General features: G+C 47.9%; 1 protein-coding gene across 1 annotated transcript in view; it reads left to right on the top strand.

Moving 5' to 3' along the window:
- The first annotated feature begins 4,831 nt into the window (after positions 1 to 4,831).
- Positions 4,832 to 19,426, top strand: part of TMEM135 (transmembrane protein 135) — a 355,301-nt gene continuing 340,706 nt past the window's right edge. Inside the window, exon 1 of the mRNA XM_040426365.1 lies at positions 4,832 to 5,100. Within this exon, the coding sequence (XP_040282299.1) occupies positions 4,960 to 5,100 (141 nt within the window). The 5' untranslated portion in view covers positions 4,832 to 4,959. The remainder of the gene's footprint in view (positions 5,101 to 19,426) is intronic.

Here is a 19,426-nt window from a genome sequence, read left to right as displayed (position 1 = left end):
GGTGATACCTTCAGAGTCTCCAGCTTAGGAATACACGAGACTACTTCCAAAGTGTAACACCGATTGTGCGGACATTACGGCAACCTCTGCCGATGGGCACGCTGTCACAGGCCGAAGTGCGCCATTTACACAGGACGAATATCAGGAACTAGCATTTGTACGAATGTTGGAACCCGAACATCTACTTGTGTAAATGGGCCTTGAAGATGTTCTCGAGGAGTGCAATATCTTCAATATCTTTCTAGACACGTCCATCACCAGGGGGTCACTAAGAATCTCTTTTTTCCATGATCGAGGTTGTGAGATCTTCCATCAGGGCTGGGAACATTGACCATATAGTAAAACAAAAAAAATCTCAGTGGATCTTTCGTCTGAACACAGCTTCACCAAATGGTCTGAATGAAAACATTGATTTAAACTGCGCCAAAAAAGTACTTTTATAGTATGGGCGAGGTTTGGATTAATACATTTTTATTGGTCATATTTCATATATGAATATGTGTACAGGGGCATTGCATCCCCTTAATCTACATGGTTGGCTATTTGTTTCCAAAATAATATGGAGATTCTTTAATAATAATAATAATAATAATACACAATTGTTTTATAAATAAAGAATTTCACATTTCCCTAAGGCTTCTTTCACACTTGCGGCAGTGATCCTGCCGGATCCGACAAAACGTATGCCAACTGATGGCATTTGTAAGACTATCAGAATCCTGATCAGTCTTACAAATGCATTGAAATGCCGGATCCGTCTTTCCGGTGTTCTCCAGAAAAACGGATCCGGCATTTATTTTTTTCACCTTTTTTTCGGTCTGTGAAGGACGGATTCGGCATTCCGGTATTTTAAATGCGGCACTAATACATTCCTATGGAAAAAAAATGCCGGATCTGGCATTCAGGCAAGTGTTCCGTTTTTTGGGCTGGAGATAAAAACTGTAGCATGCTGCGGTTTCATCTTTTGCCTGATCAGTCAAAAAGACTGAACTGAAGACATCCTGAACGTATTGCTCTCCATTCAGAATGCATGGGGATAAAACTGATCAGTTCTTTTCCAGTATTGAGCCCCTAGGACGGAACTCTATGCCGGAAAAGAAAAACGCTAGTGTGAAAGTACCCTAAAATGGTGAATATTAATCTCGGTGATAGTGGCTTTTACAGTAGTTTTGATGGTGCTCCGACTGGGCATTTAATTGTTCATGGCTCTGTGTTCATCTAAATAAAGTTTTCTTCAAATGGCGAGATTTCGGCACCAATGTGAATCGCAATGCCTGCCCCCAGAGCGCATTTAAAAAGTGGCGCCGGGACCTAGAACGCCGCGTCTCATCTTGTCATCCACGCCACTGTTCCTGCCATATTACCATGACAGCAGCGCTTTCCCTTGGGACATGGTGACCACATGCCGGCTCTTCGTATCGGACCTTATGTTGGCCCTGAACAGCTGGTTTTATTTCCGTATCCATGTATCCTCTTTATTATTGAGCATCCAATGGGGGCTTCATCTCTAGGAGAACTACTTCTCTACCTGTTGGGGCCGCCCTTGAGATATATGGGGGCATCGGCACTGATGAGTGCATGCGGGTGCTTTTTGGCAGGATTTGTAGCTTGAATCGACACATCATTGATTATCTCTCTCATTCTGAGTTATCTTGATGTGATTATAATTGTTATCTTATCCTCAGTATATCATTTATGTGCGTTTGTCCCCTGATGAGCTGTTGCCTGCTTAGGGACAGTGAAACGCGTCGGGGCACGATATCGGATTGAGATATATCCTTATTTGGTGGTATAATCTCAGGCCGCCATTTAATATGCTCTGAGGATTTGTCAATGTGCGTCTTACTAGCAGGGTATGTTTATTGTTAGTTATATAGTGTCTATATATACCCTGATACCCATTATCTACTATTTGGTGATGGGATCTATCCCTGTGCCAGGGACTTAATAGGACACGTTCTATCTTTGAACGGAAAAAACGGAAGGCATACGGAGTACCTTCCGTTTTTTGGGCGGATCCATTCAAATAAATGGTTATGTTTACTGTCCGTATACGGAATGCAAAAAAAAGAACGGAAACAAAAAACGTTTGTGTGCAAGAGGCCTTTAGGGTCCAGTCACACGTCCGTAAGGATTTTGCGGATCCGCAAAATACGGACACCTGCAATTTGCGATCCGCAATTTGCGGACCACACATCACAGACACTATAATAGAAAATGCCGCAATTGCGGACAAGAATACATTCCGTTTTTTTTGCGGAACCATTGAAATGAATGGTTCCGTATACGGACCCCAAAAACGGCCAGTAAATGGGGAAAAAAACGGTCGTGTGCAGGAGGCCTTAAGGGGAGGATTGTGGACCATCTAAAATCCCATGGATTAAAAGATGAAAAACAGCATGGGTTTACTTCAGGGAGATCATGTCAAACTAATCTTATAGATTTTTTTGACTGGGTGACTAAAATAATAGACGGTGGAGGTGCAGTAGACATCGCATATCTAGATTTTAGTAAGGCTTTTGATACTGTCCCACATAGAAGACTTATCAATAAATTGCAGTCTTTGGGCTTGGACTCCCATATTGTTGAATGGATTAGGCAGTGGCTGAGTGACAGGCAACAGAGGGTTGTAGTCAATGGAGTATATTCAGTAGGGATCGACCGATTATCGGTTTTACCGATATTATCGGCCGATATTGAGGATTTTGAACGTTATCGGCATCTATTTTGCCGATATTCCGATAACGTATTGGGAACACAGAACGCTCTGCTCTCAGCGCTCTCCGTGTTCCCTCAGCAGCACAGGGGAGAAGGAAGCAGTGCTTGGGTCTCATCCCATCCGTGCACTCTTGAAACTGCTGATGCAGGTGAGCTGGACTTTTACTATTATTTGAGAAGGAAGCAGTGTCTCCCTCCCCCTGTGCTGCTGCTGCCGCCAATCAGAGGAGAGAGGACAAAAGAAGGGGAGGGGCTGTGGCCACCGCTCCACCAATGAAGAGAAATCTCTCATTAATTCATATACAGGAGGCGGGAGCTGGCTGCAGAATCACATAGCCGCTCCCGACCTCTATGACAAGTAGCTGCGATCTGCGGTAGTTAACCCCTTAGGTGCCGCGGATCGCAGCTACCGCTCATAGAGGTCGGGAGCCGGCTATGTGATTCTGCAGCCAGCTCCCGCCTCCTGTATATGAATTAATGAGAGATTTCTCTTCATTGGTGGCGCAGTGCGCCCCCCACCCCCCAGTATTAATCATTGGTGGCAGTGGCCACAGGGTCCCCTCTCCCCTCCTCCTCCGGACCCCCATCCACTATGTAAGCCCCACAAAGTGACTTCAGACCTGAAATGGTCCTTAAAAAATGGGTTTTGGCAACTTTCTTAAAAATTTTAAGAATTGCTTCTAAACCTCTAAGGCTGGTTTCACACGGGCGTTGCAGGAAAAGGTGCGGGTGCGTTGCGGGAACATGCGCGATTTTTCCGCGCGAGTGCAAAACATTGTAATGCGTTTTGCACGCGTGTGAGAAAAATTGCGCATGTTTGGTACCCAAACCCGAACTTCTTCACAGAAGTTCAGGGTTCTGTAGATTGTATTATTTTCTCTTATAACATGGTTATAAGGGAAAATAATAGCATTCTGATTACAGAATGCATAGTAAAATAGCGCTGGAGGGGTTAAAAATAATAATATTTAACTCGCCTTAATCCACTTGATCGTGCAGCCGGCATCTCCTTCTGTCTCCTTCTTTGCTGTGCACAGGAATAGGACCTTTGATGACATCACTGTGCTCATCACATGGTCCATCACCATGGTGAGGGACCATGTGATGTGACATCACCACAGGTCCTTAGCCGGCAGCTCAACATTACAGAAAAAGACAGAGATCCGCAACTACGCGATCAAGTGGACTCAGTGAGTTTATTTTTTTATTATTTTTAACCCCTCCATCACTATTTTACTTTGCATTCTGTATTCAGAATGCTATTATTTTCAGCCCGATCGTCACCTAGCAACCGTGCGTGAAAATCGCACCGCATCCGCTTGCGGATGCTTGCGATTTTCACGCAACCCCATTCACTTCTATGGGGCCTGCGTTGCGTGAAAAACGCACAATATAGAGCATGCTGCGATTTTCACACAACGCACAAGTGATGCGTGAAAATCACCGCTCATGTGCAGAGCCCCATAGAAGTGAACGGGTCCGGATTCAGTGCGGGTGCAAAGCGTTCACCTCACGCATCGCATCCGCGCGGAATACTCGCCCGTGTGAAAGGGGCCTAAGCCTTCTAACGTCCTAAAAAAATAAACTTACATTTCCAAAATGATGCCAACATAAAGTAGATATATGGGGAATGTGAAGTAATAAATATTTTATGAGGTATCACTTTTTGTTTTAAAAGCAGAGAAATAGAATTTTTAAAAAATTTTCCCAAATTTTGGTAAATTTGGGATTTTTTCGTAAATAAGGTGAAATAAGCTCAAATGTATGACTATCGTGAAGTACAATGTGTCACGAGAAAACAATCTCAGAACGGCCTGGATAAGTAAGGGCGTTATTACCACATAAAGGGACAGATGTCAGATTCGCAAAAAATGGCCTGGGCGGGGGGGGGGGGTTGAAAACTGACCCTGGGTAGAAGGGGTTAATAAATATATATATCTTGTGTGACATTCCTAAGTGTAGTCCGCAGCATCTCCTATTTTTCTAGGGATGTCTCTTTAAGAAAACCGCATCAGTAAAGCAGTGGCAAGCACCTGCGGTTTATTTTATCCGCAGGACGACGCAATGTGTGCTCGCGGTCCGCGTCCCCGTGCGCGCCCCCGCCGTCCTGATCCCGCCAGGTCTTTGCACTGGAGTAACCCCGGCGGGAGAGACCTTTACTCTCCTTCCAAAGGGGAAGACGACGACACCGCCTCCCCTTCCTCCTCACTCCTCCTTCTCCTCCACCACCACCAGGGCAACATGGCGGCGCACAGCAAGTCCATTCCTCACAGCTGCTATGAGATCGGGCACACATGGAGCCCGTCGTGCTTCACGTCCTACCTGCAGATCACGCAGGGCGCCATGGAGGAATCCTTCAAGATCTACGCGCCCCTCTATCTGGTGAGAGCTGGCACTGACACTGACAGTCAGAAGGGGGAGGGTGTAAGGAAGCCGAGAGGGCTCAGCTGCAGTCACTAATAATTGTACTGTGGGCCTCAGAGTGGAAAAACGGCAAATATAGACGGTAACGGGCGATTACAGCAACCAATCAGATGACGGCTCTTATGCCCCCACTGCCAATCAGAACGCTGGTTTCAATTTTTCACTGGCGAGGGGAGAATGAAAGCTGCCAGCTGATTGGTTGCTATGGACAACCACTCTAGTTATGCCCGTTTCAATTACAAGGCCCCCTATACTCTGCTCTAGCTGCTGACAGGCTGCAGTGCAGGGGCATTCCCTCCCTTTTGAAATAGTGAGGGGGCTCTCCATAGCAACCAGTGAGGTTATTGCTTTCACTTACCAAAGGACCTTTGAAAGGGGAGGGGGCTCTGGTTGCTATGGGCAACAGCTGCAAGTTATTGAGGTGTAGGGCGTTACTGGACGGCAAGTCATGACCAACTGAGGGACTACAAATCCCAGCATGATGAGAAGAAGTATTGGACTTAAAGGGTTGGCTTATCTGGACATATCGATAGGGTAATGTCAGGGGCCGGCTCCTATCTCAAGAGCGGGACCCCCTAAGTGCAGTGCATGTGCGGGGCCGGCTCCTATCAGGGTAATGTCAGGGGCCGGCTCCTATCTCAAGAGCGGGACCCCCTAAGTGCAGTGCATGTCAGGGGCCGGCTCCTATCAGGGTAATGTCAGGGGCCGGCTCCTATCTCAAGAGCGGGACCCCCTAAGTGCAGTGCATGTCAGGGGCCGGCTCCTATCAGGGTAATGTCAGGGGCCGGCTCCTATCTCAAGAGCGGGACCCCCTAAGTGCAGTGCATGTCAGGGGCCGGCTCCTATCAGGGTAATGTCAGGGGCCGGCTCCTATCTCAAGAGCGGGACCCCCTAAGTGCAGTGCATGTCAGGGGCCGGCTCCTATCAGGGTAATGTCAGGGGCCGGCTCCTATCTCAAGAGCGGGACCCCCTAAGTGCAGTGCATGTCAGGGGCCGGCTCCTATCAGGGTAATGTCAGGGGCCGGCTCCTATCTCAAGAGCGGGACCCCCTAAGTGCAGTGCATGTCAGGGGCCGGCTCCTATCAGGGTAATGTCAGGGGCCGGCTCCTATCTCAAGAGCGGGACCCCCTAAGTGCAGTGCACTGCTGGGGGCTGACTCCTAGTAGAGAATGGAGGGGACTCCATGTATGAGTGTGCGCTCGCCTTCACTTCGAGGGCCCCGAGATAGGAGCGGGTCCCTAATAAACTCCCAATTGACATACATGAAGCCCGGGTGACGGTCCACGGATCCGTGCTGATTCCCAGTCATCCCTTGGCAGTCAGTGTATCTGGGTAATGGGTCACTGTCCGCAGTTCACAGGCAGCGACAGATAAAGGGTAACGGTCAAGGTGACTATTACCTTAGGATTGAAGGGGTTGGCCGACATTCAGGTGTCCACCCGGCGCTCCCTCTCTCGCAGTGTCACATTTCCAGCTATTTACATTCCTCGTGTAGTAACAATTCTGGAGCATCTTTTCATATAACTTGCGCCATTCCTCTATTGTTCCTAGAATTTCTGAATGGATTTCCAGCCGTCTGTTACCAGTAAAGGGGGGGAGGGGGTCCCTGCACAGTCTGATACTATCCAATCAGTGCTGCCGTGTCACCCCCCTTACTGGTAACACCCAAGTGGACCTTCATTGCAAACGGCTAGTAATTCCTTCAGAAACTTCTAGCAGGAATAATAGAGGAACAGCACAAGGTAGAGTCATAAGAATAGATGCTCTTGTTACTACATGAGGAATGCATGTAGTTACTGAAAGAGACATATCCGGAGGGGGGAGAGCTCCCCATTCTGTACATTTTCTTGAATGTTTTTCACCCCCCCCCCCCCCCCAAAAAAAACCTCCGTCCACACGTAGTGGAAACGCCTGAGGATTGAAGTACAGTAACCTTGCAGCGAATGGAAAAAAAATGTCATCCGCACGTGTTGCAGATTTTACAATTATTTATCCGGATTTTCACAGCAGATTTCATGCGGATCCGCAAAATACAGATGCGGTCGGTGTTGCATCCGCATTTTTGGCAGACCCATTGATCTCATTTTGGCGAGAAAGTCTAACTTTTTGCAGAACGAACATACGGATTCGCAAAGCGCACGGGTAATCCATGTGCTTTCCGCAAAAAGATAGAACATGCCTGTAAAATACGGAGGGTTGAAATACACAACAAAATCCGCCTGTAAAGCGCGCAGAAAATCGTTTTTTGTTTTTTTTTCTGTCTTATGTGGACAGAGGCAAAAATGTAGTAGTTTTTTTTTTTACGTTAAACCTGATTCTGGCAGGAGGCCAGCTACGCTGAAACTACAATTCCCAGCATGCTCCATTCATTTCTGTGAGAGTTCTGAGAAGAGCAGAGCAAGTATGGATGCTGGGAGGGGTTGTAGTTTCACAACGGCTGGAGTGCAGGAGGTCGCATACCGCTGCCCTAGGCGCACCATGTCAGGTGCCTCCACGTGTTGCACAATGTGATGATCGCTGCCGCATGTGAACAGCTGCTGACTGTCAGGTGGTGCGCTGCTGACAGTGATGGAACTGTAGGTACACAAGTGGTCGCATTCAGAGGGTTGTGCCATTACAAACACTTATCGTGTGGGGGTCCGAGCACAAACGGGGACCCTGTGTTCCACCACTGGAATAGAGCGGTGGTCACACTAGCGTGCCGCCGCACTATTGAATTCTATCTCTGGCAGACCAGTGGCAGTAGGCATGTGTTACTAACGCCCCGTTCAAATGCAGGAACACTGAACCCCTGCTTGTGTGATTGGCGGGGGGCCCAGCGGTAAGACCCCCTCTGACCAGACACTTATTCCCTATCCTGTTGTTGGTAAAGGGACAACACCCTTTTAAATGTACAGCGTTGATAATTGCTCCGTGTAAGTGGAGCTAAACGAGCGCTGATCTCGCCCCCCAAAAACCCTCCCCAACATATATATCTCAGACTTCTGCTTTAGGGCTCGTTAGTGCTGCCCGTTTTACGTATTGCGGACTGCATTTGCGGATCCGCAATACACAGGCACCGCATTTTCGCATCAGACCCATTCATTTCAATGGGTCCGCAAATCCGGAGATGCGGAACGGAATGGAACACTACGGAGGGCTTTCTGGGATTCCGTTCCGTGCTTCCGCACCGCAAAAAGATAGGACATGCTCTATCTTTTTGCGGAACGGAGGGATCGTGGATCCATTCAAGTGAATGGGTCCACGATCCCCATGCGGCTCCCTCACGGACAGTGCCCGTACATTGCGGACCGCAATTTGCGGTCCACGGGCTTCACAAGTTTGTGTGAATGAGCCCTTAAGGAAATGTCAAATTTTTTACCCCTTTTTAAATTTGGCCATTACTGCGCTGTACCTAAACAAAAAAAATGTACTCCCCTGCTCCATTTTAGTGCCTAGGGCCCGATCCATGCTCCTTACGGTCTTCCGACATGCCGCCACTGGGTCACATGTTGCCTGCGGACACGTTACAGGGTAGTGCCGGCCATGCCCTTTAGGCCTCATGCACACGACCGTATTTTGTTTCCGTGTCTGATCCGTTTTTATTTTGCAGATAGGATGCGGACCCATTCATTTCAATGGGTCCGCAAAAAACGCGGACAGCACACGTGTGCTGTCCGCATCAGTATGTCCGTTCCGTTGCTCCGCAAAAAAAAATAGTGCATGTCCTATTTTTTCCTAGTTTGCGGACAAGGATAGGCATTATTACAATGGATCCGCAAAAAAAACGGATCTGCAAAAAAAACGGATGCCATACGGAACGTCATCTTTTTTTTTGCGGATCCGCAATTTGCGGACCGCAAAACACATACGGTCGTGTGCATGTAGCCTTAGTTATGTTTTGGCCGAACCTGACAATTTTGGCGGGGCCATCTAATTTGTACAGGGGCTTCCTGACGCTCCTCCGATGTCGTATGTCAGGCATGTTGGATTTCAGCTGGCCCTTTTGTTTGCAGGAAGATGAGCCACAGTCCGCATCCTCTCCCTTTTCCTTCTGAGGTCACATGCTTAGCTGAGTCGAGCATGCATGTGTACTTGGGGTCTGGGAACGATAGCTGTCGGAGGTATGTTATCCGTATGGCCGGCCGCCGTGGCGTGGAGTCTTTCGCAGAATGCCTTTGTATTGGGAGGTTGGCCAGACCACAAGGACTATGTCTTGGTGGGCAGCCGCTTCATAGGAATCTATGGATTCATCTGGTGTCAGGTTGGGAGGCTTTCTTGGCATACCAGGAGCCCACACCGGCCGCTTAGGGAACCGAGCCTTAAAGGGTTTCTGTCACCAGAATTAACCCTATTAATCTAGGTGACATTAGCGATGTTCTAATATCAGCTGAACCTAACTAGCCTATTCTTACTTTTATCTACGCCCCCGTTACTGCAGAAATATTACTTTTTTAATATGCTAATTAGCCTCTAGGAGAAGGGGGGGGCGTTGCCCCTGCCCCTGGAGGCTCCGTTCTCCCACCTCTGGCCACGCCCTGCTGCACTAGATTGACAGGGCCAGGCAGCCTTCACCTCCAACTGCCGGCCCTGTGCGCTGGGGAAATCTCGCGCCGTTCAGTATTTGGCGCAGGCGTAGTGAGGAAGCCAGCAGCCGGCGAGCGCCCTTCACTCACTGCACCTGCGCCAAATACTGAACGAGACGGCGCAGGCGCGAGATTTACATGGCAGACAGGAGGAGACCAACGCTGCTTGGCCCTGTCAATCTAGTGTAGCAGGGCGTGGCCAGAGGTGGGAGAACGGAGCCTCCAGGAGCAGGAACAACGCCCCCCCCCTGCCCCTAGAGGCTAATTAGCATATTATAAAGTTATATTTCTGGAGTGACAGGGGCATAGATAAAAGTAGAAATAGGCTGGTTAGGTTACTGCGCCTGCGCGAGTTTTCTGGCCGCCGACAGGAAGGAGGACGGGGCATTTCTAGAAGGTAGACGATGACGTGGGGATGGGGCGGAACCGTTTGCCGAGGTTGTTTCAGGATCAAGGCGTTCTTAAGATTCAAATTAAGGCGGGCTGGGCACCGCAGGGGGGCATCACTGGGCTCCAGAGAGGGAAAAAACGCCCCTCTGGGCACCTTGGAGCCTCATTAGCATATCATAAAAAGGGCTTTTTTATCAAAATGACAAATCGAAATAAAGTAAGAAGAAGACTGCTGGAAATAAGGTACTTCAGCGAACATGGCGATGGTGACAGATTCCCTTTAATAAAGACCAAATGAAAAATGATCTTTAGCTCAAAATGAGTAGAATGCAATAATAAAACATAATCGCCCCCAAAGATGTAGATAGCCTTTAAGGGCTCATGCACACGAACGTATATTCTTTCCGTGTCCGTTCGTTGTTTTTTTTTTTTGCGGACCGTATACAGAACCATTCATTTCAATGGGTCCACAAAAAAACCCGGAAGTTACTCTGTGTTCATTCCGTTTCCGTATGTCCATATTTTCATTCCACAAAAAAAATAGAACATTACCGACAAGGATAGTAGTGTTCTATCAGGGGCCAGCTGTTCCGTTCCGCAAAATACGGAATGCACACGGATGCGAATGCGGACCGCAAAATACATACGGTTGTGTGCATGAGGCCTTAGGCCCATTTTAGGCTTTCACTATACAGGGACAAAACTTCTGTGCCGGATACATTGCACGCACAGCTCTGCACTGTACAGTATATAGTGGTGAGAGCACGTACTTAAAGGGATTCTGTCACCTCCCCTAACCCAAAATCGGATTTTAAAGCAGTCATGCAGCACAGCTTACCTTGAATCGGCTGTGCTCTTCTATCTTGTAATCCGTCCAGTAGTTTAGGAGAAAAACGACTTTTATGATTATGCTAATTAGCCCTGAAGGTGCCCAGAGGGGCGTTTTATTCCCCTTAGTGTGCCCAGTAACGCCCCTCTTACAGTGCCCAGAACGCCTTCCTTCCGACTGCCTAGCCGCCCACAGCCTCTCATCCCTCTCCTCCCCCTCCCTCACGGCCGAACGAACTCTCGCGCAGGCGCAGTACCCACTGAGGGCTGCGCCAGTGCGATTTGCTGGAGACTGAGGGCAGGAGCTTCATCCTTGTCACTGGGCATGCGCCGAGCCCAGTGACGTCAGATGCTCGCTCTTCCCTCAGTCTCCAGCAAATCGCACTGGCGCAGCCCTCAGTGGGTACTGCGCCTGCGCGAGAGTTCGTTCAGCCGTGAGGGAGGGGGAGGAGAGGGATGAGAGGCTGTGGGCGGCTAGGCAGTCGGAAGGAAGGCGTTCTGGGCACTGTAAGAGGGGCGTTACTGGGCACACTAAGGGGAATAAAACGCCCCTCTGGGCACCTTCAGGGCTAATTAGCATAATCATAAAAGTCGTTTTTCTCCTAAACTACTGGACGGATTACAAGATAGAAGAGCACAGCCGATTCAAGGTAAGGCTACTTTCACACTAGCGTTCGGAGCGGGTCCGTCTGATGTTTCATCAGACGGATCCGCTCCTATAATGCAGACGTTTGCATCCGTTCAGAACGGATCCGTCTGCATTATAACTTAGAAAAATTTCTAAGTGTGAAAGTTGTCTGAGCGGATCCGTTCAGACTTTACATTGAAAGTCAATGGGGAACGGATCCGTTTGAAGATTGAGCCATATTGTGTCATCTTCAAGCGGATCCGTCCCCCATTGACTTACATTATAAGTCTGGACGGATCCGCTCGCCTCCGCACGGCCAGGCGGACACCCGAACGCTAGTGTGAAAGTAGCCTAAGCTGTGCTGCATGACTGCTTTAAAATCCGATTTTGGGTTAGGGGAGGTGACAGAATCACCTGAATCTCCTCAGGCGGCGTCTCCCGGACCTGACTGCACCCACACGTGACAATGATTATTCAACACATTATACACTACTCACAAAAAGTTTGGGATATTTGGTTTTCGGGTAAAATTGATTAAAAACATAAAAAGTTCCCGCTCCAGTGATATTATATCATGAAATTCGGGCATTTAAGAGAAGGTCACATGAAAGCAGTTGTCTCACTTCAAAGTGGCATTTATCATGTAGAGAAAGTTAATACAAGGCACTTACTAATGTATTGTGATTCTCCATATTGGCTCCTCTGCTGACTGGATTCATTTTTTCCATCACATTATGCACTGGCCGTTTCCATGGTTACGACCACCCTGCAATCCAGCAGTGGTGGTCGTCCCTGCACACTATAGGAAAAATCACGAGCCTATGTGCTCTCCCACGGTCCCAGCCACCAAATAGGCCAGCACTTTTTCCTATAGTGTGCAGGGACGACCACCACTCACGGATTTGCAGGGTGGTCGTAACCATGGAAACGGCCAGTGCATAATGTGATGGAAAAATGAATCCAGTCAGAAGAGGAGGCAATATGGAGAATCACAATACTTTAAGAAGTGCCTAGTATTAACTTTCTCTACATGACAAATGCCATTGGCTGAAGTGACGCAACCCCTTTAAGTTCACCTGTAAAGGTTAGAGGGCATTTTAGGGTCATCCTGAAATTTCACCCACAAGCCAGATATCCATAACTTTTTGTCAGTAGTGTATATTTCACAACATACATACACATTTAAAAAAAAACACAAAAAAAATACAGTCCTTACTCAGCAAAAAAAAAACTTATGGCTTTCAAACTGCAAAAGTGAAAAAACGCTCCCGTTCCTCCATCTTCTGGTGCCTGGCTTGTTTTCTCCAGCCAGGCCATGGACATGGTCACCAGCGCCCTTTCAGCAGTGACGTTGCATGAGTAAAGCTTTTTGGCTGAAACATGTAGACCAGGAAGTGGGTTAATTTATATCTACTTTTTTGTATTTTTCAAGAAGTAAACCATGTATTTTTGGACTGTTTCTGGTGGTTTGTTTTGCTAGAGTTCTGAAAGCCTGATACTCCAGGAGTTTCCGTGGATAATGTGAAGAAGACTGGCTGAGCTGGATGTGCGTTTCTGCTGAGTGTTCAATGTCTTCTCATAAAAGTTTTAGGTAGTAGTTTGTTGTTTTGGGTTGTTTTCTGTAAATAATCACAAAAATTCCTATTACTGGACCACGGCTATGAAATTCCTATTACTGGACCATGTAGAATTCCTATTTCTGTACCACGGCTATGAAATTCTTATTACTGGACCACGATTGTAGAATTCCTATTACTGGACCACGGCTGTAAAATTCCTATTACTGGACCACGGCTGTAAAATTCCTATTACTGGACCACGGCTGTAAAATTCCTATTACTGGACCACGGCTGTAAAATTCCTATTACTGGACCACGGCTGTAAAATTCCTATTACTGGACCACGGCTGTAAAATTCCTATTACTGGACCACGGCTGTAAAATTCCTATTACTGGACCACGGCTATGAAATTCCTATTACTGGACCACGGCTATGAAATTCCTATTACTGGACCACGGCTGTAAAATTCCTATTACTGGACCACGGCTGTAAAATTCCTATTACTGGACCACGGCTGTAAAATTCCTGTTACTGGACCACGGCTGTAAAATTCCTGTTACTGGACCACGGCTGTAAAATTCCTGTTACTGGACCACGGCTGTAAAATTCCTGTTACTGGACCACGGCTGTAAAATTCCTATTACTGGACCACGGCTGTAAAATTCCTATTACTGGACCACGGCTGTAAAATTCCTATTACTGGACCACGGCTGTAAAATTCCTATTACTGGACCACGGCTGTAAAATTCCTATTACTGGACCACGGCTGTAAAATTCCTATTACTGGACCACGGCTGTAAAATTCCTATTACTGGACCACGGCTGTAAAATTCCTATTACTGGACCACGGCTGTAAAATTCCTATTACTGGACCACGGCTGTAAAATTCCTATTACTGGACCACGGCTGTGCAATTCCTATTACTGGACCACGGCTGTGCAATTCTTATCACTGGACCACGGCTGTGCAATTCTTTTTTCCGGACCACTAGAAGAGTCACGTTGGCTCCTGAGCTGGTTTAACCATATTTTCTTAATTTGCGGCATCCTAGCTGTGAGACTTGGTTGAGTTCCTTGAGATACCGTCAAACCTCAGCTTGTTCCTCTGAGGGAGTAGCGACGCTGGGCCTAACGTCTACATTCCTCACCGTTTTCACTTTGAGATTACAAATGATTTTGTTTTTCAGTTTGGCCAAATTGTCATTCCTGTCTAAGCTGTAAAACTCTCTTTTTAGGTTTGTTGTGTTGTTTTTTCTTTTGGCCGAGCGAACCCTTCAGTCTGTAATTCATTGCAGGTTTTTGTTTATCGTCCTTACCCTTGTTGAAGAAGTTACAGATAATTTGCCATCGTCACTACCACAAGTCCAGTGTTACATGGTCCAGCCTCCGGGCCACGCAGATAAAAGGTTGTAATCTTAATGTCATACAGGCGATGTCCTGTGTTCTTATTATAAGACCCACTGGGGCATATGGACATTATTAGGGGGATCCTGATTGGGGGCCCCATTTATGAAGGAGCATATGTTAGATGTTGGTAAATAACCCATTGGGAGCTTCCAACCAATCTGAATCATCTGATAGACACTCATAGCTCGTAACATTGCTCAATGTCCAACCGGTTAAGCCTTTAATGAAAGCTTTTTGCCATCAGATTAACCAGGGGTGTAGCTATAGGGGGTGGTGAGGTAGTAGTCGCTACTGGGCACAGGAGCCTCAGGGGCCCCAAAGACCCTTGTGCCACATAAGAAGTCACTGTTATTATAGAAAGTGCCTGCAGGTCAGGTTACACCACTGGCTGGAGAGAAGGGGTTAGGTCAAGAATTTGGCATTGGGGTGGGGGGTGCATTTTCAGTTTTTGCCTCAGGCAGCACGAAAGCTATGTGCTCCCCTGGCCACAAAGCACTGAGGAAAGGGGGCCCAAGCTGAACTCTTGCATCAGGGCCCATGAGCCTTTAGCTATGCCCCTGAGATTAACCCATACTTGCCAACTCTCCGAGGACATCCGGAAAGCTATCAGAAGAGTTGGCGAGTTTCCCTGGCTCCTTATGGAGGCCTGCTTTCTCCCATAAATTGTGTGTATTCCTCGACTGCTGCAGTATTATACTCTAAACATGCACTGAGAGGGTGGCACGAAAAAGAGGTGTGGTCAGTTTTAAAGAGCTCAAAAAGGTGTGTGTCCGTGGAAATGGGTGTGGTCTGTGGAAAGGGCCATGGTTATGCATCACAAAGTAGGACCTTCTGGAGGACAACTTATGAAAGTTTGTAGGGGTGAAATAAAGGGGTTTTCTGGGACAGATATTGATGGCCTATCATCAGGATCATATCGGTGGAGGTCCGAAGCCCCACATCCCTACCCAACAGATGCTTCCTGCTGGCATGGGAACTATATAGTGGATGGGAGGCTCCGTCCACCGTGTAATTTCTGGCCTAACACAGCTCCGCTCCCATGCACTTGAATGGGACCTCAGCTGCAGTGCCCCGACACAGCCATTACACAGAGCCTTCTGCTTACTCCTCCATCCACCGTATTGTATCTAGTGCCAGAAACTGCAGGGAACAGCTGATTGGTGAGGATACCAGTTGTCGGACCACCACCACTCTGGTATCGATGAGCTATCGAAGTCCCTGGAAAACCTCTTTTAGGGTCCATTCACACGTCCTTAGAATGGGTCCGGATCTGTTGCGGAACGAATCCGGACCCATTAATTTTCTATGGGGCTGGAAGAGATGCGGACAGCACACAGTGTGCTGTCCGCATTCGCATTTCCGGAGCGCAGCCCCGATCTTCCGGTCCGCGGCTCCCGGAAAAATAGAACATGTCCTATTCTTGTCCGCAATTACGGACAAGAATAGGCATTTCTATGGGGGTGCCGGCCGTGTGAATGGACCCTAACCCTGTGTTTCTACTTACTGATATCATCTGTAATATTGATAATTAATTGATGATTTTCGTTTGATGTCTCTGTCCAACTCCTTCCCTTCTGTGTGGGTCTCCATGCCTCGGGGAATTCTGTTGTCCTTCACTTCTCAGTAGGCCTTGAACTGACTCCATGTGCTGGTTTTTTCACAGTTCTGGTAGATATAGACCTCAGATGTCAGGTAGTCTCTAGTGTAACTTAATTATGATGTAATCACAGAGTACCTTCACCAGTGTAAAACGTAACCTTTACTGATGATCGTTAAAACTCACCCAATTTGTGTCCATAGAAAGCAATTAACAATGAGGCTGGGCAGGACAAGGAAAGGAAAATTGACTCACCCTCACACTAGCCCTATCAAACTATAGGCCCTGCCTAGCAAAAACGGAATGGCCGCCTCGATAGGGGAGATCCCGTGTCAGGAACCTCCTGATAGGCCCTATATGTCCCTGACCAGGGATGGATACCGCCACCCAAGAAGAGACCTATTATGACTACAGTCGAACAGTTATGTCATTGGTCAATGCATGTATCAGAAAATAATAAAGTTACAACATAAATAATCGCACATAATACATTTTTACACTGATACACCACCGACCGCAAGCTGCACAGCGTGTGTATCAGCGAGGAGGGAGGAGGGGCTGGGGGCCGGCCTTTAGTTTTGTATTGGCAGCGGGGCCCGGTGCAGTCACTGTATTCTATTGCACCGGGCCCCGCTCACTGTACTAATGCTATCTACTGTAACTGCAGGCAGGCAATGGTTAACTATGGATATGTTCGATCCAGCACTGAGCAGCCTGTACTTCCGACCATAGCAGGCTGGAGGCTGGGCGGGCGGGCACTGGCAGCGTAACTTCCTACGTCACGTGCCTGCTCCGTCCACTTTATGAATGAAGCAGGCGGCGCAGGCACGTGACGTAGGAAGTTACGCTGCCAGTGCCCGCCCGCCCAGCCTCCTGCCTCCAGCCTGCTATGATCGTAAGTACAGGCTGCTCAGTGCTGGATCGAACATATCTATAGTTAACCATTGCCTGCCTGCAGTTACAGTAGATACCATTAGTACAGTGAGCGGGGCCCGGTGCAATGGAATACAATGACTGCACTGGGCCCCCACTGCCATTTAAAAACTAGTGTAGATGCCAGCCCCCACCCCCTGTATTGGGGGTCATTCACAGTGGCTGACACTGTTATGGGGGGGGATCTGTGGATGTCAAATAGCATAAGATGCTATTTATCTGTCATCCACAGATCCCCCCCCCCCCATAGCAGTGTCATGCCATCCACAGACCCCCATAACAGTGTCAGCCACAGACCGCCATAACAGTGTCAGCCACAGACCGCCGTAACAGTGTCAGCCACAGACCGCCGTAACAGTGTCAGCCACAGACCGCCGTAACAGTGTCAGCCACAGACCGCCGTAACAGTGTCAGCCACAGACCGCCGTAACAGTGTCAGCCACAGACCGCCGTAACAGTGTCAGCCACAGACCGCCGTAACAGTGTCAGCCACAGACCGCCGTAACAGTGTCAGCCACAGACCGCCGTAACAGTGTCAGCCACAGACCGCCGTAACAGTGTCAGCCACAGACCGCCGTAACAGTGTCAGCCACAGACCGCCGTAACAGTGCCATCCACAGACCGCCGTAACAGTGCCATCCACAGATCCCCCCCCCATAACAGTGCCATCCACAGATCCCACCCCAATAACAGTGCCATCCACAGACCACCATTAGTTCAAAACCCACCAAAAGCACACCTTTTGGTTCGAAAATCTTTTTTTCTTATTTTCCTCTTTAAAAACCTAGGTGCGTCTTATGGGCCGGTGCGTCTTATAGGGCGAAAAATACGGGTATATGCTCCCAAGTAAACCAGTGGCGTCCAGGTTTTGATCACCAGTGGGAAAAAAAAAAAGGAGCACATGCCATATGTCCCAGGAATGCAAACTTTTCCCCGACACGTTTCTCTGAACCGTTCTCTGGGGTCAGTTCATCAGGGGACCACATATAACAAAAAGACTCCAAAAAACAAACAATACAGAAATGGAGGCAATAATATGTGTGCGAATCAGATTATATTCTTGTAGTAATACCAAATGATAATGGTAAATCTCATGGCCCACGTATTTGGAACCAAAGACAATTCCCACATATTTGGAACCAAATATAATACATCTTCTTCACACGCCCAACGTCCACAGGGCTGCTACTACTGAGACCCTTTTAAAATTCTGGTTGTGATTTGAAAGGTGGCTCCACTATTCAGAGAAAAATGGGTGAGGTGCAGAACTGCTGTATGGATCACCCTATCCAATGGTATAACTAATAGTGAGTAAAGGTATAGCAGGCACTCTATATATGGAATATAGCTGAACACTGTAGTATACTATATTGATTTAATACAGACAAAAATATTGTACATAAATGCATAAATCTTGTGATACATAATTTGGCGCCCAATATAAAATAGCATATAAAAACTGCAATACGATGGTAAATAGTACAATGATAAAAAAATATAAAATAAAATGGTTCTCCCAAATAAGACTCGCTGGTGTTGCGCAGTATGTACGCCACTAGGGCAAGTATTGTTAGTAGCGTAATGTCAGTGTAAGAGCTGACAGGCTAGAAGGAGCGTCATGCCTGCGATGTAACTGGACTTGTACCAGTGTTCTCAGTCCACTTAATATTGAAAGTCCAGGTTAGGAACGCTGGTATGAGGAATCTGTCATGCCCTGCTCAGGTTATGTGCGGAGGTCTGCCAGGTTAGCAGCACGTGTGCAGCCTTTTGTTTTTGTTTTGGAATTGAGCTGTATCCGCCTCCCTTCAGGTGCACTGAGTTGGGTCGTTGGTTTGAGTTTAAATTACGCCCACTCCCAGTGTCCTGTGCGGGTTACAGCTTCTGTCTTGCTCAGAGGAAGGAAGGAAGGATTTGCTGTCCTGCTCAGTAACAAGATGAGTTGGTTTTGTTTTCTTGTGGTTGTCTGTCTAGGCTGTTAGGCTACTTTCACACTAGCGTTCGGGTGTCCGCTCGTGCGCACCGTTTGAAGGGGCTCACGAGCGGCCCCGAACGCATCCGTCTGGCCCCAATGCATTCTCAGTGGAGGCGGATCCACTGAGAATGCATCCGCCTGCCAGCGTTCAGCCTCCGCTCCGCTCAGTGAGCGGACACCTGAACGCTGCTTGCAGCGTTCGGGTGTCCGCCTGGCCGTGCGGAGGCGAGCGGATCCGTCCAGACTTACAATGTAAGTCAATGGGGACGGATCCGCTTGAAGATGACACTATATGGCTCAATCATCAAGCGGATCCGTTCCCCATTGACTTTCAATGTAAAGTCTGAACGGATCCGCTCAGACAACTTTCACACTTAGAAAATTTTCTAAGTTTTAATGCAGACG

Source organism: Bufo bufo, chromosome 3 (genome assembly GCF_905171765.1).
Source record: "Bufo bufo chromosome 3, aBufBuf1.1, whole genome shotgun sequence".
NCBI lineage: Eukaryota > Metazoa > Chordata > Amphibia > Anura > Bufonidae > Bufo > Bufo bufo.
The sequence above is the reverse complement of the archived record's forward strand: the minus strand, read 5'-3'. Positions and strand labels throughout refer to the sequence as shown.